Raw genomic sequence first — 27,126 nt, 5'->3', positions numbered from 1 at the left:
AGGGTAAGGTGAACAGATTTTAACATTGGTAAGAAGGACACCATTGTGGGCGTGGCTTATTGTGTGGGCGTGGCTTGGAGGCCATGTGACTGGGTGGGCGTGGCTACCTGGTCATGTGACCGGGTGGCCATGGCTATGTGTATAGGGACTACTCAGAGGGCTGAAAAGTCATTTCTGACAGGTCCTCACACTTTTGACTGGTCCTCACACTTATGACCATCCTCACATTTATGCCCGTGCAGTATTCTTAACAACCATGTCACTCATTTCACAACTGCTTCTCTTCACCATGGTGACAAGATAGGGCAAAAATGTAAAATGTGAGGACAGTCGTAAGTTCGAGGACTGGTCAAAAGTGTGAGGACCAGTCAAAAATAACTTTTTCAGCCCTCTGAGTAGTCCATATGCACAAAAGGACTAACCAGAGGGCTGAAAAAAGTCATTTCTGACAGGTCCTCGCACTTTTGACTGGTCCTCACACTTATGACCATCCTCATATTTATGCCCGTGCAGCATTCTTAACAACCATGTCACTCATTTCACAACTGCTTCTCTTCACCATGGTGACAAGATAGGGCAAAAATGTAAATGTGAGGACAGTCGTAAGTTCGAGAACTGGTCAAAAGTGTGAGGACCAGTCAAAAATAACTTTTTCAGCCCTCTGAGTAGTCCATATGCACAAAAGGACTAACCAGAGGGCTGAAAAAAGTCATTTCTGACAGGTCCTCGCACTTTTGACTGGTCCTCACACTTATGACCATCCTCATATTTATGCCCATGCAGAATTCTTAACAACCATGTCACTCATTTCACAACTGCTTCTCTTCACCATGATGACAAGATAGGGCAAAAATGTAAAATGTGAGGACAGTCATAAGTTCAAGGACTGGTCAAAAGTGTGAGGACCAGTCAAAAATAACTTTTTCAGCCCTCTGAGTAGTCCATATGCATTAAAGGATACAGCAATAGAGAGGGATGAAGGAATGGAAATTAGAGTAGGAGTGAGGGTAAGAGAGGGAGGAAGAGAGGAGGAGAAGGAGAAAGGAAGAGGAAGTAGGGAGGAGAAAAAGAGGGTGGGGGGAAGAGAAAGTAAGAAGGAAAGAAAAGAGAGTGGTGGTAGGTTTGAGGAGAAAGATTGCTGTACAATAAAAAAGATGAAAGGGAAGAAAGCCAACCCCAAGCAAATATAAAGATATTAAGATTAAGAATGAATTGTTAAACTTTAAAGAATAAAAGAGAACAAATATGAATAAATGGCAATAATTAGAAACACACATACAAACATACAATGTATTTTCTTTGAACAGAATATTTGGCTGGTTCACAAATTTAAACAGCGTTTAGTCATTTCAATTAAATTTACAATTTCTATATTTCCTTTTTGCCATATTTATTCCTCATCTATTTTTTTTTAAAAAAAATATTACCCTTCATCCTCATCTCTAATCTTAATCAAATTCAATTTTTCCCTTCTATTCTATATTATACCCCTTCCCATTGTCATCTATTTTTATATCCATCCTCACATTGCTTAATTATGTAATTATGTAATACAGTTGTTTAATACAAATTCAACATTTTAATATAAATCAATTAGTTATATAACTATCTTTTTTGTATATTAATCAATATGAACATGAATATTCCAATTATTTCCATGCAATCCAATTTCTTACAAATTAATTAATTATATTTACCAATAATAATAAACCAAATAATTTCCCCCATATATTCCTCCAAACCACAACTTAACCATTTCTGCTTTCAACACAATATACAATTATTAATAGTATCTCAATTATTACAATTCCCTAGTTAAATAGAGCTTTTTTTCTTTTGTGTTTTAAAATCTTGAACTCTCCTCTTTTGCCCAAAATTTCCCATTGTTTGCAGTTTTGTACCTACCTTTTTTGGTGAGGAAAAAGAAAAAGAAAAAGAAAGGAATCTCTCTCTGCCTCATTTTGTCACGTTGCAGGTTTAGTTTCGCTTTCGCCTTTGTTTTCAGTATAGCTAGGGGGAAAAAAATCTGCTCCAGGAACTTTTTGCAGCTTTTTGCAGCTAATTAACCTAGCGGAAGCTGTTAACAGGGGATGTTTTTTCTATTTTTGCAGGCATGGGTCTATTTATTTTTTTTTAACACTGATCAGCTGTAGGTCGGCCCTTTGAAGCCCCGCGGCAAGAGTTTAAAGAGTTTTTTTTCCCTCTAGCCATCAGCGGGGATTCAGGAGGCAGCCGGGACTCAGGAGGCAGAATGAAAAATTGGGACTTTTTTAAAACGCCGCGGGACGCGGGACAAATTGCTCAAAAGCGGGACTGTCCCGCCAAAAGCGGGACGTCTGGTCACCTTATACCAGTATTGGATAATTAAGTGACAAATGTTTTGATTAAGGCTGAACTCGAGATGTTGTTTTCATGCATATATTTTGCCTCATGAAAGGTACATTATTTTTAGTAATTTATTTGGAAAGGGGCAAACAAGGAGCACATTTTCTAGTTCATAAACTTGGACTGTATTTCACAGTTACATCTAAAAAGGTGACATAACTACCAGTAGCAAGAAAGGTCAGTTATAAAAGAAGTAACAACAAAAACAAACCTTCAACTAATTAGGAAAGAGTCAACTGGAGGGGTTTTCTAGATTAATTATACACCTGATTTTAGCCAGCAGGAAATCAAAATAAAATGATAAAGTTAAGGTCATTACATTCTATTCAGGACAAAACAGGAACTTTGTCAGCAGTTTTCAAGAACTGCTGAAGGAAGATATGTTTAATGCTGATAAAAATGACCATCTTTCAGCTTATCTGTAAATCATGCACTACCCCAACTATTATATTTTAAAATCTAAAATGGTTTTATTTTAACATAATTTAAACTGCAGCATTTGGATTGTTATCTTGCCTGAACAATCAAAACTGTTGATGCAAATACCTCTACTTTGTTCTTGCTGAGTCATTCTGAACAATTTGCACAATTCTGCTTTAGGACTTTCTAAATCAGACTATATTGGTAGTAAAAACTTCCAAACAGTAATTTACAGTGCAATCCAGTACATAGTTACAAATAAATACTTCAAACAAATCCAATAGAGCTTATTGTACTGAAGTAGGTAACAGAATTGGAGCCTTTGGGCATGTAAAATAATTCTGCCTTTTTGCTCCTAATTGTTCTATAGTAGGAGAAAGGCTAGTAAAAATGAAGTTTTTATTGAAGGTCATATTAAAGTTTTCCTATCCCTTTTTCATGTCTACATTTTGGGGGTGAGGTTTTTCTGCTGTTCATTACAAGAATCTATATCTTGCTCCATAGCATTTTATTGTAATACAATGTCATTCTAAAAGATGTTATATGATAAAAAAAAATATTCCCATACTGCCAGGAGCACATGGAACATGTTTGTTTCAAAAAGTAAAAAAAAAGAAAACCTCAAAAACCCCAACCAATTTGTGTTTTCTTCAAAAAAAAAACCCAAAAAACTATAAACCACATATAACCTTGAACAAACTAGCAAATTTAAATTCAGATAATTATTTCAAAATCTTGTATATCAGTAGATTAGACTGACATAACATAGTGATCAATATTATTGGCAAGTAAAGAGTGAAGACCTCTAGTCAGCCATGTTAGGAGAAATGGAATGGAATTCTCTATTGGGTAAGTGTGATTAGACACACAAGAAATTTGTCTCCTCTTTCCTGCTGTCCTTCCATCATGGAAGAACAACATAATTAGCACTACTGCTCCACAGCTTCATTCTCTGCTGCTACTCTCAAGGTACCTATTGCCTGGATAGCAGCAGCACTACTAATAATGTGTATTAGAAAGGAATATCACCAAAAAAATTTGAACTACAGATATTTAGAGGTCATATTGGTTTTTTTTAAAAAAAACTCTTCTGGGGACCCTGTGTGTGTGGTTTTTTTTTAAATAATACATTTCAAACATGGACATGTTTGAAATGTAATTGATCTGTTAAGATGTCAAAAAAAATGTAAGTGCAAATACTTTTTAAAATTATTGCCTTGGATTCTGTCCTAACTAATAATTTTATTTCCTGAACTTTACTGTGAGCATTCTTAAAGTTGAGAATTGTGCTTTTGATGTTGAGCTAAAAATGCTTTGAGATAAAGAAGAAAAGCACTAGCATTATATCAGTGACTCAGCTAAACCTAAATCTGTCTGACAGATTCCCAACAGCTGCTACCAAACACTAAGTGCATAGCACAGCAGAACTGAAAAAAGTTAAAAATGAAACTGCCACATTTCCTCCCGTTTGTTTTTTTTATTTCTGTCAGCACTGTGCTTCGAGCCACAGTGAGAAATGGCCAGAGCCAAACTTAATCCAAATAACATTCCAAAAATGAGAATCCTTCGCAATCTTCTATTTGTTCAACCTTTGAAAACTGTAAATTTTTTTACTGTATTTGTTGACTATTTATCATTATGATGCATGGCTGGCATGCAAGATTTATCACTGACATAAAGAATGGCCTAGTTGCATATGCTATACATTTTCCTATGATTAAAAAAAAATAGGAACAGTGCATATACTTATCACACAAGTTACTAGATACCTGAGGGTAGGTGAATTCAGTATGTGTGAACTAGCAGAGCCTTTGGCGTTTTCTGACTTCAGCCAAGCCATTGTGGAAAAGGCAGGGAGGCAGGAAATAAAATAGTTCTTTCTTATGGACTTGTTTAACAACATCTTGGAATGGGCTAAAGGTCATGATTCCTGGGATAAATCATTCCTCATGAAATCTACTTATATAATGGAACAATTGTAAAACAGAATTTGTAGTTTAATGTATAGTATGTAGAATGTGTAGTTTAATATCCAGAATCATTGACAAGCCAACATAGGAAAGAATGGATGGCATGTCAATTCTTACCGATTCCAGGTTAACTCAGCCTTCCATCCTTCTGAGGTCGGTAAAATGAGGGTTCAGATTGTTTGGGGCAATATGCTGAGTTTTTAAACCACTTAGAGAGGGCTGTAAAGCACTGTGAAGCGGTATATAAGTCTAAGTGCTATTGCTATTGTGTACCATCTTCAGGGGGAAGGGCATGCATATATTTCAAAATCAAACCACTTTCTAATTTGGAATTTCAGACTGTGACATTATACTGAGATCCAGGTTACTTTTCAGATCTTTTGCTTTGTGTATTTAAGATACATGTGAGTTGAAATTGCTACTGAAACCATGGCTTACTCATTAAACAGCAACCATGTATAGAGGTATAGTCTACTGCAGTCTCACAAGTACAAAACCTTAATTTTATCTTCATGCAATGAGCTTCTGGATTCTTTCAATTATTTGCTTGTGACGATGTACATGGTTTTTAAATGGAGTTAATGCTTTTCAGCATGATGCAAAAATAAGGCAGAGATGTTTATTCAAATATACCATTTGACCTTGAGGAATATAAGACATGAATCCGTTTCAGACACTAAGTACCCAAAGTATCCAGAGTATTGGCTAGCGTTTCTCTTTAGACGGCAACATTTCCAACAGTAACTTTTATACCCCAACTAAAGTGTAGTTAACATTCACCATCTCAATAGGACAAGCCTATAAACATATAATTATATTTATAAGATTCCTTTTACTTTGTCACTGTTTATACATTTCTAGGGATAAAACTAGCCCTTTCATGTGGTTCATACGCAGATACTGAATGGGTGGATACTCACTGAATCATTTTACAGCTATTTTTAGTCCCCATACCACCCAGGAACTGTTTGCTTTCCCTGAAACACAAAGAGAAGCAGGGCTCAGGTGCTTTTTTACAATTTGCAAAGCCAGAAGAGCAATTTTTTAATCTCTTGGGACTTTTTTATGGACTTTTCAAAACAAATCTATTTTAAAATTCTATGCTTTCATCTACAACTTTCCATTTTGGTGTCCTTTCTTTTTTTAGTTTTTTACTTAACATGTATATTTTTTTAAAGATCAATTCCTCAGGAAAGCTTTCAAAATGCAAATTTTGCTGATATCTTTTTTAACATAAATTTATCCGATCTGCAGACACTGTTTGATAGTGGGTGTTGGTGTTTTTTGAGCCACGGCAGTTTCCATTGTTGTGAGTGTTGCAAGTCTGTTCCCACAGAACTGTGCACTGGAATTCTTTTGCATCTGTATCTATGAGCACCTTGTAGGAAGCACATGGATATCTCACAATTCAAAGACAAGATTCCTATCTACAATATTGATAACAATTCTGTATTCCTTCCCTGGAAGGTTTTCAGCCTCAGATAATGGTGGAGCGGGGGTGGGGTGTGTGTGTTAGGGATACGTGTGTTTCTGTGTATGTTCTCTCAGTTGTAGATAAGGAACAATATTGGCTTAAATGATGAAGCTGGTGCTTTATCTTCATGCTTGAAAAGGGAATTTTCCATCCATTTCACATGAGAATGAAGATGCTTTGTTTTGTTTTAAATGAACTCTGCATTTCAGCAGCCTTGCTGTGTTCACTGGAAGCCAGTAAGATTTCTCATTATCTCAGGGGGGCCGTTTTGTTTAGCTTTCTGATCCAGAGGAAGCCTTAACAAGTGGCTTGAGGAGTTTTGATTAAGAGTAAGTGGAATAAGGCAGGCAAATTACAAGAGCTCAGAAAAATTGTGCAAGGGTTGGGAACCTAATGAACAACTTGCTGAGGAGCAATGTAACAGCCACCCTTACCTTGAGATCCAGTGACAGTGGTAATTCAGAAAAACCTCTTTCCTTAATGAGGAATGGGCAAACAGTGTTATTCACCTTTGGAGACAGGTGAACATTCTCAAAATGAATATTATTCCCAGATTAATTTATATTCTTAGAGGAAATCCAGTTAGGATAGCTAACAAATATTTTCAGGAAATAACTTATTTCTTTAGAAAATTGCGATGGGGTTCTTCGATTCTGAGAATATCTTTACCGAAAATGCAATAACCAATTAATTAGAGAGGATTCGGTTTTCTGAATCTGGAGCTAAAACCCATGCTTACCTATTGTCAGGTATTAAATACAGGTAATTCTCGACTGACAACCATTCGTTTAGTGAAGTTACAATAGCACTGGAAAAAAGTGACTTATGGCCATTTTTCACATTTACAACTGTTGCAGGATCCCCATGGTCATGTGATCAAAATTCAGATGCTTGGAAGCTGACATGTATTTATGAAGGTTGCAGTGTCCTGGGATCATGTGATCACTTTTTGCAACCTTCTGATAAGCAAAGTCTATGGGAAATCTGATTCACTTAACAACTGTGTTACTAATTTAACAACCGCAGTGATTTACTTAACAACTGTGGCAAGAAAGGTCATTCAATGGAGCAAAACTCCCTTAACTATCTTGGTTAGCAACAAACCTTTTGGGCTCAATTGTGGTCATGAGTCAAGGACTACCTCTACTGAAAGCCAAGAATTGATATTAACTTTCTGATTTGATCATCTTTGAAATATACATGCACAGCACGTTTGGTTAGATGGACAGTATTAGGACCTAAATCTATTAAAACTCAAGTGTCTCTGGAAACAATTACTTCAGTTAAAAAGCTATAAAATATAATTTTTGTTACCTTTTCCATTACATCTCAGAAATTTCAGCAGCCCGAGTCAAATATTGCTGTATACGGGTTTGGTGCAACTGATCCTGATTTGAATATGGGACTCACAATGGAATATTCCCAAGTGAGCCACAATAACACAATAACATACAAAAATTATTCTGGGTTTACGTTCTCTAATTCTTTTCTTTCTCTTCCAACACAGTCTTTATTTGTTTCTTCATTCAAGCTGACAAACTGTGTTAAAGTTCATTGTGGTTTGTTTGAAAGAAGTCTATTTGAAACAGAAGCAGAAATGTGAAAACACCTAATCAAGAGGAGCATTTGTGGCTTCTTTGTGTCATCTTAAATTAGGGTTGGGTGTGATATTTGAAGTTGGCCATTGTAACATGTTGCAATTTGTATTGACATTTGGGAGGAATTTCCTCATGAAGGGCTTTTCTTCTCAAAATGCAAACTACAACAGAAAGCAAGCTGATTTGTTTGAATGGTTTCCATGATATCATTATAGAAGTCCAGATAATATTCAGACAGCATTAAAGAATGCCTTCATAATTGTGTTTTGTCAAGCTCTGGAAACCAAGAATGACACGTGGAGTTACTTAATAGTAGTTTCCTTTATTGTTCTTCACCTGTAGACAGAATCTTGACATATTGAAGAAACTGTTTGCATAACTATAGATATACTCTGAGAAAAGCTAGGACCCATTTTAACCATCTTCCAACCAAAGTTCTTAGTGGAAAGACAGTTTCTAAGCTTTCCTGCCTCCTGGGAATCCAAACTACATTCCACCACAGATTTTCTGTTTGTGGAATACTCTTCTGACTCACCTGTCACAATCTTTTGGGTACTCAACAAGGATACTTTTATTTTTCTGTTTTTTAAATATGTATTTGTTTGCCTGTAACACAGAGTTGCCCTTCTTATTACCAACTCTTATAATTTTTAATTCATGACATCATTTTAAGTCTGGTTTTTATATCTGCTAATTTTAGTTTTTATTATGGCCATCCTTTGATTTTTTATTTTTTGTTTTGTTTTGTTTTTGTTTTGCTTTAATTTATATGCCGCCCTTCTCCGGAGACTCAGGGCGGCTTACAATGCGTTAAGCAATAACCTTCATCCTTTTGTATATTTATACAAAGTCATCTTATTGCCCCCACAAACTGGGTCCTCATTTTGTAAGCAGTCCTGGTTTTATTATTTTTCTTATTTGAAAACTAGAGAATAAAAAAATGACGTGGAGGAGGGGAGAATGCATTTTTTTTCTTAAGGGGTTTTGGAAATGAAAGTAGCAAAATTTGTTTTTTGTTTGGTATGATATAAGGAAATATTTGTACACAGTAGTGTGTTACTAAAAGAAGACAGTAGAAATGTAATCAAATGGAAAATATATACATTAATGTTACATACACACACACACACACACACACACACACACACACCTATATATATATGTAATGCGCAAGCGCATTAGGTTTCTGGCCAGCAGAGGTGCAGCAATCCACTCTGCCGCACCTATCAGTTGGGCTAAAAAACAAGAAATAAAGGTAGGAATAACGCCGGGGCAGGCAGGAGGGCCCAGCCCCCAGTCAAAGAGAATATATAGTTTTCTATATATAAAGAGAATATATAGAGAATATATATAAAGAGAATATAAAGAGAATATATAGTTTTCTATATAGATTCAAGTTTTTATATACATATAAAAACTTGAATCTTTTTTAATTTCAAGAAATCTGCTCTTATTTCTATGAATTAAAGCCCAGAATTAAATTGATGACCCCTCCCAAACAACTAAAAAGAAGAAAGAAACCTCTTCTAGGCTTCAATTTTTAACTAAATTCACAACAATGCAAAAATGTTTTATAAGAGGTTGGTTCCAAGAGGATCAAATGCTCTGTCTCTCATACTTGATGTAATATTGTACTGTAATATCATGCTAATGAATTTGTTTTTCTCAGAATTTGATCTGGGTTATGAATGTTATCATGAAGCTCATTTCACTATGCATTTTACACAAATTTGTAACAACTCATTTGAGGGACATCATTGACTGTGGATTTCAATTCATCATGGGTCAGTAACACAATAATTACACAGTCATCACCAAAGATCTAATGTTGAAATTGCCATAGTGGCAGCAACATAAGCATAGCTCGAAAAAAAAAAAGGTAGACTGCCTTTTTGTAACAACTTATTCACAAAATAGTTAAATTTTCAGATGTCATTAGTATAAAGAAAAAAGATGTTATGAGAAATAACATTAATATGAAAAACAGATTCACACATCGTTTTTATCACATTTTAAGTCGCAATTCCAACTCTGGACTTAATTCTGTCCTTACATTTAGGAAAAAAATATTTTTAAAGTAATATATGGAATGGTAGCAACCTCTGAAATCAGATATAGGATCACATATTCCGTAGTATCCCCAAATTCAATGTGTTACATGGCTCCAAAGTGGGACAACTCACCATGGCCAATTTGCTGCAGTCAACTCACCATGGGACAAGAGTTACACTAATATCAAAGAAATAGTGGAATAGAATCATTAAAGAAAGGATGCCAAAAGACAGAAAAAATGAAATGTGAATGACAAAATTTTTTTAAAAATAGTTTATTGAATTGATGAATTGTCCTGTAACAAGTAGTCGAGTTGGCCATGGTGAGTTGTCCCATAGCAAGTTGGCTGTGGTGAGTTGGCTGTAGCAAGTTGACCATGGCAAGTTGGCCAAGGTGAGTTGGCTGATGTAAAATATATGTGAACAGAACAAAAATATATGTGATGAGAGGGAGGCAATTAATTTTAGGGAGAGAACAATTCAGTTTAGAATGCCCAGCCAACTTGGGTTTTCCATCACACCGCATATAGTAAATTAGGTGTAAAAGAACTTGGTCCTCAGTAGATTATTACATCAGTTCTGTATAATAATAATTCTATTACATCATTGGTTTTCTGTATTACATTGGCTGTTCTCTGATACCATTTTTATCTTTTCCAAGACCATTACTGTTGACTCTTGTATCAAGCAAACCTGATATCTAACCATAATAACCAGGCTGATGCCTGACTCAAGAGTAGGATTGCTGACTGGCCAATTGGCTGCCAGATTTGCAACCCTCATTTATATTGCACCTGCCACTACTACTGCATTCCTCCCATGATCAGCATCCTTGGTTTGCAGTTAAGTTGAGCAGAAGTTACTTTCTGCCCAGGTAGCAGTGATATATTTGAACGGGAGCTGAATGGGGCCACTGTGTGCTACATGGTTGGTTTACATGACATTAATATTGACAATTGCAGATAAGTGCAAAGCTTACAGTCACAGGAAGTGTCACAACTCTGATAGCACTAGGCTCAGCAGGGTCAAGTTTTGCCTTTGCTGAGCTCCTCGCTCCTCAACAGTAGCCCAAACCCACCAGCCACATGAGGTCAAACTTGTTAACTAAGAATACTGGCTCTTTCACTAACACTAAAAGCAGAATCATCTTGGTATCCATAAAGATGAAACCTCATCATAATTAAGAGAAAAGAAGAAAGATAGGAGATGGATTTTATTTCCATATAGTGGATGCTATTTAGCCATGGATTTTATGCGGAATAAATCCTCCTTAAGTTAGTGGCTGTTGATCAGTAATAGTATCTAATCTATTAGATATTTACTCATACCAATATATAATATTGTATGTGAACACATGTGTATACACATATATACACAAACATGAAAACATTCTTGGTCAGATTGCAATATATATATTTTATTTCTGAATGTACATCACCCTACACTGCAAGTCTCAGAGCACATGGGATACAAATGGAGCACTTTTCCACAACCCCTTAAAACTAAAGGAATCTTTTACTAGGATATTGCTCCATCTGTGGAAAAGCAGCCACGTTATCCCAGGAAAAGATGCTGTTGCTTTAAAAACCACAGGTAGAAATTGTTTTCATGCCTCTGTATTTATTTAATGAATCTATATAGATGCCCCTCTCACAAATGTGACTCTGGGTGGAGTCCAAACTTTCTTTTGGCCTTTGAAGGACTGCATAACCACAATATTGATGTAAAGTTATAAAACTAAAATCATTACTGGAAGTAAGTAGAAGGCAACATCTTGTAGCATTATTCTGAATAATGCAGATTCAGGCTGATGTGTTTTGATTGGGGAAAGGAGGGATAACAACCTGGCATTGACAGAAAATGAGAAACCCATAACTGAATATCATCTGTTTGGAAGGAAATGTGCTTTAATTTCCTTGGTAAGGTTCAATCTGCAACTTTGCAGTTGCTAGGGATGGGTAAGGATGATATGACATCTGTGCTACCTCATCTGTTAGACTTGCTGGCTTCTGCTATCTAATTTGAACTCCTGGCTTCCTGCACACTAACTAGCAAAACAGGTGCCTTTGTTGTTCTGTGTGTCAGAACCATATATTTTGAACTCCCTTCCTTTTGATGGCAACAGACAGGCAAATTAACCATGACAGTTCCAAGGCTGGCTTAGCTGACAGGCTGAGAGCAGGTTCCTATGGACAATGAAACAGCCAGTAGATTCAGTAGGAGCTGTACTTCACGCTATCTGTGAGAGCATCATTGCCCTTTCTGTTACAAGGGCAATGCTATTGTCATATTATTCAATGTAGCCCTCCTAGTAGCCATATGAGAGCAATATTGAATGAGTTATATTATCAATGCATCAATGCATCTTTCAACAAAGGGATACGTTAAATCATGGGCCAAAGTTTATTAAAACTGAGATGTTTTGTTAACTCATCCAAGTAACGTCTTCAGTCAAAATGAAAACTTTTGGTTTAGGCAGAGAGTGTATTAACTCTTGTCATATCGACTGCAAGGGTTTCTCCCCAAAATGAAATGCAATATGTAAATAAAGACTCAAACATCCAGGCCAAAAGTAATAAAACACACCCCAATCAACATCTAAAAGGCCACTTACAACAGGCACTATAAATACCACACAGAGAACAGCACACACTGCTAGAGAGAAGTTGCCTGAAGATGGGCTCCAGTCTGAAAGCTCGGAGGACATAACCTCTGGTCCCGGTGACGAACCTAGATTGGATCCTGCAACATTATCCTGCGACACGTATATTTGCCCTCATTCGCAAAAGTAATAAACTTTAATAAACTTTGGTCCAGTTTCCATGGTTTAACCTTTTAAAATACTTTTGGCTGAATGATTGAGTTTGCATTTACCTATTCAGCATAGGGACGATCCATGTGTCTTTTACATGCTGTCTTCTACAATTACAAACAATGCTTGATTGATTATATGCTTTCCTCTGTGTCCACAGGGAGGAGTCAAAAAAAAAAAAGGCAAGTTGGAGGCTATGACAGTAGGGTAAAATCCACCTCTTTTATATGCACATTGGCTTTGCACACAGGTACAAAATGACAGCATTTCAATCACACTGCTGGGATTGTCATGTTGACTGATTTGACTTTACCCGCGACAGATGCCAGTGGCTTTCTCTGAGTTATTTTCTTACACAACCATCAACACAGATTTGAAGAATGACCTCCGAGAATAAAATTGTTTAATTATTAGAGTAGTGCTAATCAGATGGATATTTTAAATCAAAATCACAAACAATTTTTCCCTGTGTCTTACATTATTCATGTTCTTTCTATTTATACATATTAATGCAAGAATAAGCTACCAGGAGCAAGGATACTTTTTCATTCTAATTTCTTTCTCTGCCAAAAAGCTATAAAAATAACACCTTAAAGGGCTGTTTCCTCTGACTAATCTGAAATTTGTAGTAAAGTTTTCAATGCAGATGTCGTTTCTGCTTGGGAATGAGGTTGTTAATAAAAAAATGTCATAATATGTTTTAAGTAAGAATGTTGTTAGAAACTGTAGCATTTGAAAACAAACACTGTGTCATCATTTTATTAAAGATAAAGGCAAAACTTTACTGTCACTGAGTAAATATAACACAGAGAGAACACGATCTAATCTTAACATAAACTTAAACTATAACTATTTTCCAATTCAAAATTACTGTAGAATCACCTGAAATGTAATGGTAAAAAAAATCTTGAAGCAAATTCTGTTCCTGATAACTATGTTTTATATACAATGCATACACAACTGTATCGCATCACCCGTGAAGTTTTTGACTTGTCCAGGGATGTCAAACTTGCACCGTCATAGCATCATCACGTGACGTATTGTGACTTTTTTTCCCCTTCGAAAACTGGGCGTGGGCATGGCCAGCGCATGATGCATCTGTCCTGCAGGCCATGAGTTTGACAGCCCTGCTCTAGTCTGTAACCTTGTATTTCCTAGAGTTCTCAAATTACTACAGTAACCAGGCCTGACCCTGCTTAGCTTTAGAGCTCAGATATGTTCAGGCTTTACATAACAGTAAAATGGATTAACTGAAAGTATATCAGGGTAGAGATTGTGAGAATAGTAGAGTGACATACTCAGGATTTCATGTTCCAATAGGTTCTGCTTTGAAATGAGTGCAGTCAGATTAATCAAAGCTTTATTATTTTAGGAAGAACATATGAAACAACTTCCCCGCCCCCCACTTGGAAGTAGCAACAAACGGTCTCTTTGCAACCTCCAATCTAGTTTTTTGAAGGTCAACACACCTGATTATGCTTGCAGTTGATAGCCGTGTGATTTTTTTTGTCTCTCAACTCCTAAAGTATGTTTATTAAGACTTCGATAGGCATAATTTATCAATGCTTCAAATAAATAAACCATAGTCTCAAAAACTGAAAATAAAAAAATAGCCAAAAATCCCAGTTCCAACTTTTCTGATGATATCACCATCACCAACTTTTTGTTCAGAGTGGCCATAAAAAAAAAAAATTGCACCCCCAGTAGTGAAAAGGTTTCATGGTCTGATTTCTACAAACTAATATTTATCACAGAAATATGCCACAGTAACTTCATGATTTAATAAAAATTAGGCTATATTTTTTCAGTGTCTTTCTTATTGATTTTATTGACATAAGCAATATCCATTATTGATTTTGAAAGCCTTCATTGTTGCAGTAGTAGAATATTAAAGCATTATATTTTACATCAAAAACATGCTTTCTGGGTATTGCTATAGAAAAAAATCATTTACTTACTCAGCTTTTTATTTATTAAAAAAATATGATATAACTATAAAGCATTCTCTTTCATTATCTCCCTTGTGGATTTTTACAAATGACAAAATTTGCCCTGCCAACTAGACTATTTCAAATAATATATGTGCGCTTTTAATGAAAATGCTACTTCAGTCATTTATACTGTAAGTAAATGGCACTGTAAAATATGACACAAATGGGCAATTAAAATTAATGCTATGAGTTTTTCATAGAAACTTTAATTTCTGCTTCTTGGTGATTATTTATTTTTCCTCTTTAATTTTTGCCTGCTAGTTCATTTATTAAGTGATTTTATATTTGGAAATGTTATATCATTGGATCCCTGTTGCCCTTTTGTTCTATTTCCAGCAGAAAGGAGAAGAATCATTTAAGAAATCTATCAATTAATAGCAGGAATAAAGAATTTCATTTCACTTTTGCAGAACGTCTTTGCTTAATTCATTTTATTAATAAAAACATTATTTTCATTAATTTTTAATTCAAATTCCTAAAATTCATACTTTTAACTTTTGCTCAATATTTGGATTATTCTCATGATCGCAAATAAAATTTGCATCTAATGTAGAACTTGGCTTTCTTTTTGTTTTCTTCTAAAGTATTTCTTTCATTACTCTTGGAGTGAAGACACAACTCCAATTTTTTAGACTAATGAAATGTCTCCATACAAAACAAACATTCTTAGTTCTGTTTAATTTAGTCTGTCATAGAACTGGGTTACAAGTTCCAGACAGCTCTACTAGTTGGCATTCACACTTTATAATATCATTTTATCTGGTGAGTGAAGAAAGGCAGAGGTGGATTTCAGCAGGTTCTGACCAGTTCTGGAGTAGTTCAGAGAACCGGTAGTAAAAATTCTGACTGGCCCCATCTATTTTCTGCCTCCCAAGTCCCAGCTGATCGGGAGGGAATGGAGATTTTACAGGATCCTTCCCCTGCCATGCCCACCAAACCACGCCCACCAATCATGCCACACCCACCAAGCCACACCCACAGAACCAGTAGTAAAAAAATTTGAAACCCACCACTGAAGAAAGGGTCATGTTTGCATGTTTATCAATACTTACATAAACCTTGTTATAAATTATTTAGTAAAGGTAAATGTTTGAAAAGAAACCTCTGGTATCTAGTGCTGAATGGTCATAAGAATTAGACTTTTTTTTTTTTTGTAAAATATATATTTTTGTCCTTCCACATGATTTTCTCATTTTTCTGCATGCTTTTTCTAAATAGTCACCACAATTATACACATCACTCTTTTTTGTCCAACAGATCAATATATGTACTGGGATTTTTTTACTTGTCGACAGAGCTTTGTACAAACCATATAGATTTTGAGGGAAAAGGTTTTTAAAATTTCTGGTCTCCACAGCAGTCTTACTTATCCATTTTGCTATTTATCCATGTGATGTAAATGGAAGTGGTTGCTTGAAGAAGTTGCTTCAGATGGCATATTCCAGAGGCTCTACCAATGGCATAGTTCTGTACTACTGCTCCAATTTTCTTTTTTGTTGGGGAAAAAAGAAGGGAGATTATCAGTCAGTTAGAAAGAAGACAACGTGTTCCTATGATCTTGCAATTTACTAATGATCTTGCAATTTACTAATCTAAGCAAAATAGGTTTTGTGATTCTGAGACTGTAATCCACACGTGGATTGATAACATAAAGCAGCATCAAACATTCAGATTAACCTAGGATCATAGCACTTAAGCTAACTTCTACAGCTGTGTGGATGCAAAATACCATAAAAAGGCAACACTAAAGTCTGGATGGAAGGAACATAAAGGGAGGCAAGCACTAAGCAACTGAATGTTGCTTAACCCTTGCCCCTCAAAATTGTCTCCATATTGATTTTTCACTTGTACAAATGGTGGCAATAAGATTCAGTGGAAGCAACTTTGACTATGTGCACTGCTTAGAGTCGTTATTGATTGGAGTAGTGTACAAGCCTGGTAAAACAAATTAGATAATCAATAACGCTGCAAACATAAATGTATTATTCTTTTCTTTGTCATACCTGCCTTCAGAATTATTTTCCCTGGGCTTACTACCCTAGTATTGGAATAATAGAATCAAAATGATCTCCTATAATTCATATTTAAAAATAAATGTTGTTTCTCCTATTGTTGAACTTTCCATTTATTTGAATGGATGGGATAATTTAAATGTGAACCTCTCCGTTCAGAGGAACGGTTATTGTGCAGTACAAATTTCTGGAACAGGATGTATGTTTTATCAAAATAAAGTCTGGAAGGAGTTGGGCTGAATATAATTTTTTTCTTTTTTAAATATCCAATCCACCTCCAATATTACCTAGTGCTTTTACATTTTACTCTTCAGAATGCAGTATGATTTATACCTCCTTGGCTTCAGAGTTCTTTGATCCTGTCCTCAATTTATATTTAGTGAGGTGATAAATCAGTCTTGATTTCTTCCCAAAATTAAATCTATTAACACTTAAGAAAAGGACTCAACTGTTGTGAAAGAAATCCTCTGCATTAATTAAATAAAGTGGTTTTGAAGTATGGTTTGATCGCATTGAAAAAGATGAGGTCAGATTGATTATAGAACAGAGATGCATATCAACCAAGTGGTCATGGAATATGTTTCTTTCTCTTCTTTTGACAATGTCCCCTTTACCTGCTGAAGTCCTGAATGTTTCTAGAATTGTACATTTTGAGGTGCACATGACCACTGCTGGATTGAACCATCAACCCATTGTTGATGATTACATTACTCATTGACCGTGACATGCAATACTACTTCATGCAGGCAAGAGTCTTTTGATATCTAACCGCCTTATCCCTGACACCCAGAAACAAGCTAACGGAAATGTCCAAATACTTGACGTGATAGACAGACAGGCTGACTGACTGACAGATTGTTTAACTGAAAACGAGAAATCCTATCTAAAGAGATGATTAACAATTACAGAATACAGAAAAACAGAGAGAGATCAACCCCCAAGTTTCAATCTTCTCTCCCTCTCCCTCTCTCTCTCTCTCTCTCTTTTTTTTTTTTTTTTTTTTTTTTGTGGTAATGAACTTTTCACAGCTCTTTTCATAGAGAAAAAAATGTGGCATGTCCCTATACTGCATTTATATAATGGGTGTGTGTGTCTGAACTGCAGTTCTTTGTTTCTCCCTTGCCATTTTGAGCTCCCAGACACAATAACCATCATTGTAATTTGTACTTTTATTAATAATATGCCTCCCTCCCAATAAACCTAAGGAAAACCTTTAAGAAATGATAGCTGAAAGGCCCTGAAGATTATGAAAAAATTCTGTACTAATGTTTTTCTATCAAATAAAGCATTAGGGTTCTTAAAATCACCTAGGAAGCTTGTGTTTATTCACTAATTATTTATTCATTTTAGATATATTTATACATTCACACCAATGGTGGATTCATACTAAATTAACAATATATTGTATTATACTAATATAAAAAGCTTGGAAAAATTATTTATGCTTGCTTTACACCAATATGTTTTTTAAAATATTATATCTTTTTTTATGATTAAGTTGTCCAGTTGAAAAAAATGGTGAAGAACATACAGGTTTTGTAATATGTTTACTGACTAGGTGTTTATTAATTCTAAGCATCTTCAAATACTTTTTTTAAGACTATATATGTTTATACCATAGTAGTATTAGGGGGTAAAACCCATTAACTTTGTGAACTGCATAGAATTTAAAAGGCTATTGTCCTTGGTAACCCTTCATAAAAATGCTTGATTTGAATTTTTTTTCTCTTCCGACTTGGGAGACAGTGAAATTGGCATGGGAAGAATGTATTGTGGGATGCCTCAGAAAGTTTTATCAGTGGTGCTACTTTTTCTGATTTTAGTTTTCCTGTTTTTGGTTTAATGTTTCTACATATTGTTTCTATCCTTGGGTAATGAGCCACCCAGAGTTGGGTTTAAGATGGGTGGCCATATACTTGTTTTAGGTAAATAAATACAAGCAAGAAAGGACAGACTGCAAGGCAAGTAGCAATTATTCTAGCAAGATCCTTAGCTTTTATGTTGCATCCCTGTGTCTAAAGGAAGCTTTGATATGTAAGTCAGCTGTCCTCTGATTCTGCTAATTTATTCAAAGATAAAAATAAGAAAGTCACTCAGGCTGTCATATGTTTAGGAAATTAAAAAGCATCACTGTTAACAATAGCACCAAAGGGTATTTGGTATCCATGCCTTTGGTAAGATATTGCCTATGTGTTGTAAGTTCTTTCTTCCAAACAAGTCCTTTTCCAAAATAACAGCCTTTATTTCTTTATCAAAGTGACTGCAAACCATTATTCAGTTAGCCCATACTCCTTAAAATGTGGTGCAATTCCTTGGAGTCTGATGTAACCTGTATAAGATTTGTGTTGATCTGCCATTGGGATCCTGTGTTTTGTTGCTAGGAATCCAGTAATCATTGTATTTATTTTCTAACTTAATAAAGAAGCCAGTTTCTGACATCTCCAATTGCTTTGTCTCAATCCTGTGAGATTTTTCCACTACAAAACTAAATCAAGAATTTAGGATAATGGGTTTTAGTCTGGCAATGTATGAGAAGATGTATGACTTAGATGTATGATTTAGTTGATTGGCAGGTACCTTGATTAATTTTTCTTTCCTTAGATTTTGCTTATCTTTGGTAACCTTGACATCTGTCTACAGTTTAATTATTTTGAGATTATTCTACCATAAACTATATACTTGTGAGCCTTTCAGTAGATTCATTTTGAATCGATTTCCAGATAGATAATAAATATATCTACTCGATAAATGCTTGCTTCTTAACTATTTTATAATATACAGTTTCTTCTAGTAGAAACACATTAACAGATCCCAATGTTATTAATAAAATGTAGGAATAAACCTTGCATTAAGATTTGCATTAAATGATCTCTGCCTGTTCATAGAAGTATTAAGTTCAGCAAGATAGCACACAAAGTCAGCACACCCAGTTACAGACCATTTCCTTGAAAGAGAGGAACCTTGTATAGTTATTAGCCTACCATTAAGAAAATTATGCAGGGTGATCATTTCCACATTCTTCTCTAAAAGTGGTCTGGAGAATGCTACTTCTTTCTTCTTGCCAAAAAACTGAATAAGTGCAGCAATTTAAAGACAACTATGTATATAAGTATGGGAGATTGTGTAATTTGTACTCTGACACACATCATTTCTTTTTACCTCTCTCTGTTTCTTTCTGTTCTTGAGATGCAATGTTCTTCATAGTCATAAATTTTCAGCAAATTTCTATTAACAAGAGGAAGGGATGTGTGGAAGTATACTATTAAATGTTATTTATTACTTTATTGTTATTATTATAAGTGATTTGTATGGCCACTCAATTCATAAAAATCAACTCTGGAGGGTTAATGAAGAATTTTAAAGAAAACAATATATATATATATATATATATATATATATATATATATATATATATATATATATATATATATATATACACACACACACACACACACACACACACACACACACACACGTATATATACATATATATATCAATTTTCGTACTTCTTATATATATATAATATATAAGCACCACAACATCCCATTGCTTGCTGGAAAATTCTGGGGCTTTATGTCAACACATCTTAAAGTGTCAAGTAGCCAGATTACCCATTATATAGGAGCCTCAAAATGCTTGTTTATTTTTAGAAAATAAGCCAGGAACAAGCTTATATGCTATGTAAATAAGTCCCAGAGACATGGCTAAATTATTGTTATATACTAAGATATACTAAAATTAGTTCTGTTGAATAAGTTTGCAATCTGTGTATAAAATATGAGCTAATAATAACACTGGATATTACTATTTATTCTGTAGTAAACGTATTATTTTAATTGTGCTTCAAGTTGATATTATTCAGAGTCAAATTCTCAGAATCAAATGTTAGCATATGCAGATGGAATTTGTCTGAATCGAAGACCTAGTATCAAGCAAAATAGATATTTAGGAAGATGAGGCGCTAAAGGAAGATATGAAATTAGGGGGGAAATGTCTCCTCCCTCTTCCACTTTTAAAATTCTAAAGCCAATATTCTGCAGGATTCAATATGGGTCAGTAGCCAGGACCAGAAGTTTAGTCTTCCGAGCATTCGGACTTGTGCTGGAGCCCATTTTCAAGGAACTTCTCTCTCACCACATTCTGGTGAGGGAGAAGTTCCCTGAGAATGGGCTCTAGCAGAACTCAGAATGTTCAGAAAACTAAAGCTATGGTCCTGGTGATCGACCCAGATTGGATCCTGCAACATTAACCTAGGGCAGTGATGGCTAACCTTTTTGCCATCACGTGCCAGGAGCGGGGGGCAGGGAGTATCGCACGCACATGTGCCCACACCCATAATTCTATGCGCCCACCAGAAGTTGGCAGATGGGCCGTTTCCAGCCTTTGGAGGGCCTCCAGGGGGGGAGAGGCTATTTTTGCCTCCTCAGACTCCTAGAAAGGCTCTGGAGGCTAGGGACAGCAAAAAACAGGCCTTCCGGTCCCACCGGAGGTTGGCAAATGGGCCATTTTCGACCTCCAGAGGGCCTTCGTGAGGGTCGGGAAGGCCGTTTTCGACCTCCCCAGACTCCTAGAAAGGCTCTGGAGCCTGGAGACAGCAAAAAACAGGCCTTCCCCACCCCCCCCAAGGCCCTCCGGAGGCAGGAAACAGCCTGTTTACCTACTTCTGAGCTGAGCTCATGTGCCCACTGATATGGCTACGTGTGCCACCTTTGGCATGCGTGCCATAGGTTCACCATCATGGATCTAGGGCATGTATGTATTTGCCTTCATTCGTGAGCCAATATTCTTTTCTTCAGTGAGTGCTATTTAATCATTTGTTAGATCATCTATAAAAATCTGACTTTAGTCTATCACCTATATTGTTAATTTTGGTTTGATTTGCAGGACTATTTCCTTTTTTGAAAGATACAAGAATTTTACTCCTACTTTCACATCAGCATTTTATATATAAGTATAAATACCTAAAGACTAAAGGGTAGGTTAACTCCCAAAGAAATTGTAATATGAGCTAAGTAAGAATGAAAATTAAATACCTCTTAACTGCTTTTTTTCCCCCTATAATAGAGTGATGCTTGAATGCTGATCTGAGAAATGCTACGGTATTTCACCATAAGAGCAACTGTGAGTTGTCTGAGCAAATGGGGGAAATTAATACCGTAGCTTCAGTCATTGGAATATGATTGACAGTATATGATATGAAATAATAGTCTTTCAAAGGGCATGTATTTTAGATCCTCAAAGGAATTGCAAAGTTACTGCATTTCAGGTCAAGATCTTCAAGTAGCACAATTATCAAGAAGTGCCAAAAATGTTTCCAAGGTTTTTAAAAATGTGCTAATTTAAATAAGAAATTGGTTGCCATTTTTATTTTCTGGGGATCTTGTATAATGGATTTTATTTTAAAAAGTGCTCTAAGTGTAATGATGGCCAATTTTGGCAGGCATCTCTCTCATTTCAAAAACAGCCACATTTCAAAGAAATACTCATTTGAATTTGTTTTTTTTTAAGTTGTATATTGAATTGTTTTGAATTTGAGTATGCTACATCAGTCAGTAAGTAGAAAAAAATATGTTGTGACATGAAAAACAGTTCAGCGCTCCTAATTTGAAAGTTAGTTCTGCTAAATTAGTTGGATTTCATTCCAAACAAATTATTTAAGGACAATTAGTTTTCTGTTTGTTAAAAAAAATAAGTACTGCTGGATGGTGCTTTCTTCATATATGATTTTTGGGGGGTCTTGTTTAGTATTTTTAAAAGACTATAAAATATCTCTTTATTGAGAAACATGAAATCATTTGATTTGCTCAACCTCTGTGGTACTACATACAGTTTGTGTTACTTCAAGCAAAATGTTGTTGTTTTTATTATTCAGAATATGTTTTCCTGGATCAAAATTGTAAAATGAGTTTTATCTGTGAAGCAGAGACATTTTTAACCTGTGTTTGATTAAATACAAAGTCGATATTTGCAGTAAAGGACAACAGTAAGATCCACTTTATAAACTGCACTTAGTAATCCACTTAACCAGGTTACCCCACCAAACCAACTCAGCATAGTTGGATTTGGCTAGTACTTGGATAGTAGCTCATCAGAGCTGTAGGATTTCTTGCTAAGAAGACTACAAAGACATATCCCTAAAGTTATTAGGAATCAAGTTTGACTCAAGAGGCTATTTCTCTTTAAAAAAAAAAATACCCAATCCAACCACCTTTGCAAAATTCAGGCAGGTTTTCATGCACATTCTTTTGGAGACCCTAAGTTGGCCCTTACACGTTGCAATGCCAAGACTGTTGACTCTTTCATTTGATATTTGTCTACCAAATATAATTCATATACAAGCTGTTTTCTTTTTCCCCCTTTTATAGAAATTATTGAGCCTACCACTACTAGTCGTGTCTCAAGCTCAGGTCAGTATCCCAGTACATCCCCACCCCCCCAAAAGTATGCTTTGGCACCCTTTTTTCCCCCTTTTTGAGGAATGACAATATATATGCTGTCATATCAATCTACATCCCCTTGACGCTGAACAGTATTATTTCTGATACTGCTGAGCTGTTCCTTTTCTGCTTGTGTAGTCACAGTTTGTGTTGCTCTTTGGGCAAATGCTAGTCTGCCTTCATAGATTTTTTTTTTTTTACTATTAAAGTGCTTCTCTCTTTCTGTGTGTCCTAAAGATCACCTAGCAGATGCATAGTGTTGGCACCGTTGTGAAGCGTCTTTGCTTTTCTACTCCCTTTGTGATATTATCTGTGTTAAATTGATTATTGGCTGTTCTGCTGTAAGCAAGATATTTTTATGGGCTTTTGCTTTGTTTCCTTTCAGCTCTTTTTTGTGAATATTATGTGCAACATCTATTGCTAAATGTTGAATGTATTCATCAGCTTAATACTATATTAATGACAGGAGGGATATTTGGCAGAGAAACAGTTTTCACTGTAGAAACCTAAAGTGGGGAAAACATGACAATTCAAGAAATTGGGACTGATTTACAAAGCCAAACCTGAAAAACACACAAAATGTCTGTACTTTGGTTTTGACTTGATAGGAAGCTAGAATAACCCCTTGATATATACATCCTGTTACTCCTTTTCATTACAGCCAACCATAATTTCAGTGGAATAACAAGAGTTTAGGTTCAGGAAAAATAAATTATTAAATTAGGGAAAACAGGTAATATGGGAGGCACCATAGTGTAGCAATTAAGGTACTGGACTAGGATGAGAAAAGCTTTCTAGTCGGTGTGAAAGTTACTGAGTATCAGGACCAGGCACTTGGTCTTAGTATAAGCTATATCCTAAGAGTGAGTTAGGGTTGGGCACAGTGGTTAGAATGCAGTACTGCAGGCTACTTCTGCTGACTGCCATTTGGCAATTCAATTCTCACCAGGCTCAAGGTTGACTCAGCCTTCCATCTTTCCGAGGTGGGTAAAATGAGGACCCAGCTTGTTGGAGGCAATAGGCTGACTCTGTAAACCGCTCGGAGAGGGCTGTAAAGCACTATAAAGTGGTATATAAGTCTAAGTGCTATTTGTTGTTTGTTTGTTTGTATTAAAAAAAATGTTTTTAAAAAAGTCTAAGTGCTATTGCTGTATTATGTGCTCCTTATTGTGAAAATAAAATTAGGTGAGACACACAAACACACTCCTTATTTTAAGCCCCCTGAGGGAGAGAACAGAATATAAATGTAATAAATGTGCATGCATCATTTTATTAACTATTTGAGGAATGTCATGTTTCCTCATCTGGGCAAATTTATAATTGTGAAATCAGGTCCCACATAATATATTTCATTTTAGACTGTAATACTAGTAATGGCCACAAATCTGCTGCAGGCTGAGTGTCTATAACTATCCTCGGAGCTGATGCAAGAATTATTAATGCAAGAATTTTGTCTTGCAGATTTGGAATATGATATTTAGTCTATTGATATTGTCTCTTTTTAGTAATGTATCTTTTGAGCTGTGAAGACAGAGGTTCCTGCTGTTGTTGTTCTTGTTCTTCTTCTTCTTCTTCTTGTTCTCTGTTTTATTCATTAAACATGAAACTTAGTCAACTGAACATTTAAAAATATGCCACAAATAGGATTGACTGATACTAATGGTTGATACGGGTTGCTGTCAGCGTCCTAGTATCTTCTTAAAATATACAATGTTCCAAGTAGCACACTTTTTTGCAGTTCCGCTGGTGTTATTGGAGGAAGCTGCAATTTCTTGATGTGTTTTGTAAAATTCTTGAACATGGTACCAAGTGCCCCGATGACAATAGGTATCACTATTAAATGTTTCATCCATAACCGTGTAGTTTCAATGGCCAGGTCGCGATATTTCATGATTTTTTCCAGTTTTTTTTCTTCAACTCTGGCGTCACCTGGTACAGCGATATCAATAAATTGTACGCTTCGGCCCTCGACAACTGTGATATCTCGCATGTTATGTTCCAAATGATGGTATGTCTGTATTTGAAAGTCCCACAAGATCTTCACCATCTCAGTTTCAACAACTTTTTCCACTTTATGTTCCCATGACTTTTTGGATACAGGTAGGGCATATTTTTTACATAATGACCAGTGGATTAATTTAGCAACTTGATCATGTATATTATTATTATTATTATTATTATTATTATTATTATTATTATTATTATTATTATTATTATTATATGATGCAGCTATGTAGCGACCAAATCTTGACATGTAGGGAACACACTACAGGTAGTCCTCGAGTTACAACTACAAGTGAGCCCAAAATTTCTGTTGCTAAGTGAAACATTTGTTAAATGAAATATGCCTCATTTTACGGTCTTTCTTGCCACCATTTTTAAACAAATCACTGCAGTTGTTAAGTTAGTAACATGGTTGTTAAGTGAATCTGGCTTCCCCACTGACTTTGCTTGTCAGAAGGTCGCAAAAGGGGATCACATGACCCTGGGACATTGCAATGGTCATAAATGTGACTCAGTTGTCCAGCATCTGAATGTAAATCACATGACCATGGAGATGCTGCAATGGACATAAGTGTGAAAAATGGTCATCACTCACTTTTTCAAGTGATGTTGTAACTTCGAACAATCACTAAATGAACTATTGTAAGTCGAGGATTACCTCTACATTAGTGGCTAGGATTTGTCTTCTTTTTTTCTTTATTTTTTTTTAAGCTTTCTATCCTGCCTTTTTTTTCATACACAAATCAAGGTGGAGAACATACATATTACTTTTTCTTCCTTCTATTTTCCCCACAACAATCCTGTGAAGTAAGTTGGATTCAGAAAAAGTGACCAAACCAAAGTCACCTTGCTGGTTTCTCACACTGAGGTGGGTCTCAAACTCATAGTCTGCTGGCTTCTAGGCCAGCACCTTCATCGCTACACCAAAATGATATGGGCTCCTTTTTTTCCATAGTGCCATGAATGAAGCAAAAAGGGAAGAACTCACCAAAAGAAATTTCACTAAGGGGAAAATCAGTGCTAGCAGTAGGATATATAGCAGTATATTAATTTCTAGCGTACTATCCTGATCTCTCCATGGGAAATAAAAGATGCAAATATGATTTAAAATATTTCATTATTATTTATTTATTAGATTTATATTAGACCCATTATTTTGTACAACTGAAGGTAACATGAATAATGCTCATTCCTCCTGTTTTCTTCACATAACCCTGAAGTGAGTTGGTAAATGACCCGAAGTCACCTAGATGATGTCCATACCTAAAGGAGAACTAGAACTCCCAAATTTCCAGCTTTTTGGTCTAATATCTGAACTGCTACAGTGAAGCAATTGTAGTCTGTTGTTATTGGAATGTAGGAGATGGCCTAAGTTATGAACTTGCATGGGGCTAGAAAATAATATTTGAATCTTGTTTGCATAGAAATAGTTGATGTAGCACTTGCTAGGACGTACACTACAACTTGTAGTGACTTTCAATTGTATGGTTCATTCACTTTTTTAAAAAAAATAGGAGTGTAATTATTAATCCAGATTTGGCAAAGAACAATGCAGTTTGGATGTTTAACTATCCTGTCATGGGGAATAAGTAATGAATGATGAGGAAGAACAGATTTGAAAATTATATAATATGGGGAGGTTTTTATTTTGATTTATTTGTTCTTTTTCTTAGAATTCTGATCCCAATTTTCATTTTCTGTTGCTAACATTGATAGAGATCATTTCTTCTTGATACTAGTTTATCACACTTTCTCTAACAGCCTCTTGGCAGTAAACATCTCTTGTTTAAAGCCCAACTCTTAAATCTCAGTCAACATCAGAAATACTTAAAGGCAAATTTCTTTAACGTATCCTGAAAAAACAAACATAAGTTCTTGACAATTTGACAGGCAGGTGTTTCTGATGAACACTGCTGCAGTTGATGACAATTCAGAAATACTGGTGCATTAGGACATAACGCTTAAACCAAC

The 27,126-nt window shown here is 35.5% G+C and overlaps 1 protein-coding gene across 2 annotated transcripts in view; it reads left to right on the top strand.

Moving 5' to 3' along the window:
- NEGR1 (neuronal growth regulator 1) overlaps nucleotides 1-27,126 on the top strand; it is a 517,118-nt gene that overhangs the window by 429,703 nt on the left and 60,289 nt on the right. The window contains exon 7 of one of the 2 annotated variants that reach the window (XM_034433199.3): nucleotides 23,080-23,121. The exons of the other annotated variant lie outside the window; for it this stretch is intronic. Coding sequence (XP_034289090.1) covers nucleotides 23,080-23,121 — 42 coding nt within the window. The remainder of the gene's footprint in view (nucleotides 1-23,079; nucleotides 23,122-27,126) is intronic. 2 annotated transcript variants of the gene reach the window in all.

Source organism: Pantherophis guttatus, chromosome 3 (assembly GCF_059756535.1).
Source record: "Pantherophis guttatus breed Tessera chromosome 3, ASM5975653v1, whole genome shotgun sequence".
Lineage (NCBI taxonomy): Eukaryota > Metazoa > Chordata > Lepidosauria > Squamata > Colubridae > Pantherophis > Pantherophis guttatus.
The sequence above is the reverse complement of the archived record's forward strand: the minus strand, read 5'-3'. Positions and strand labels throughout refer to the sequence as shown.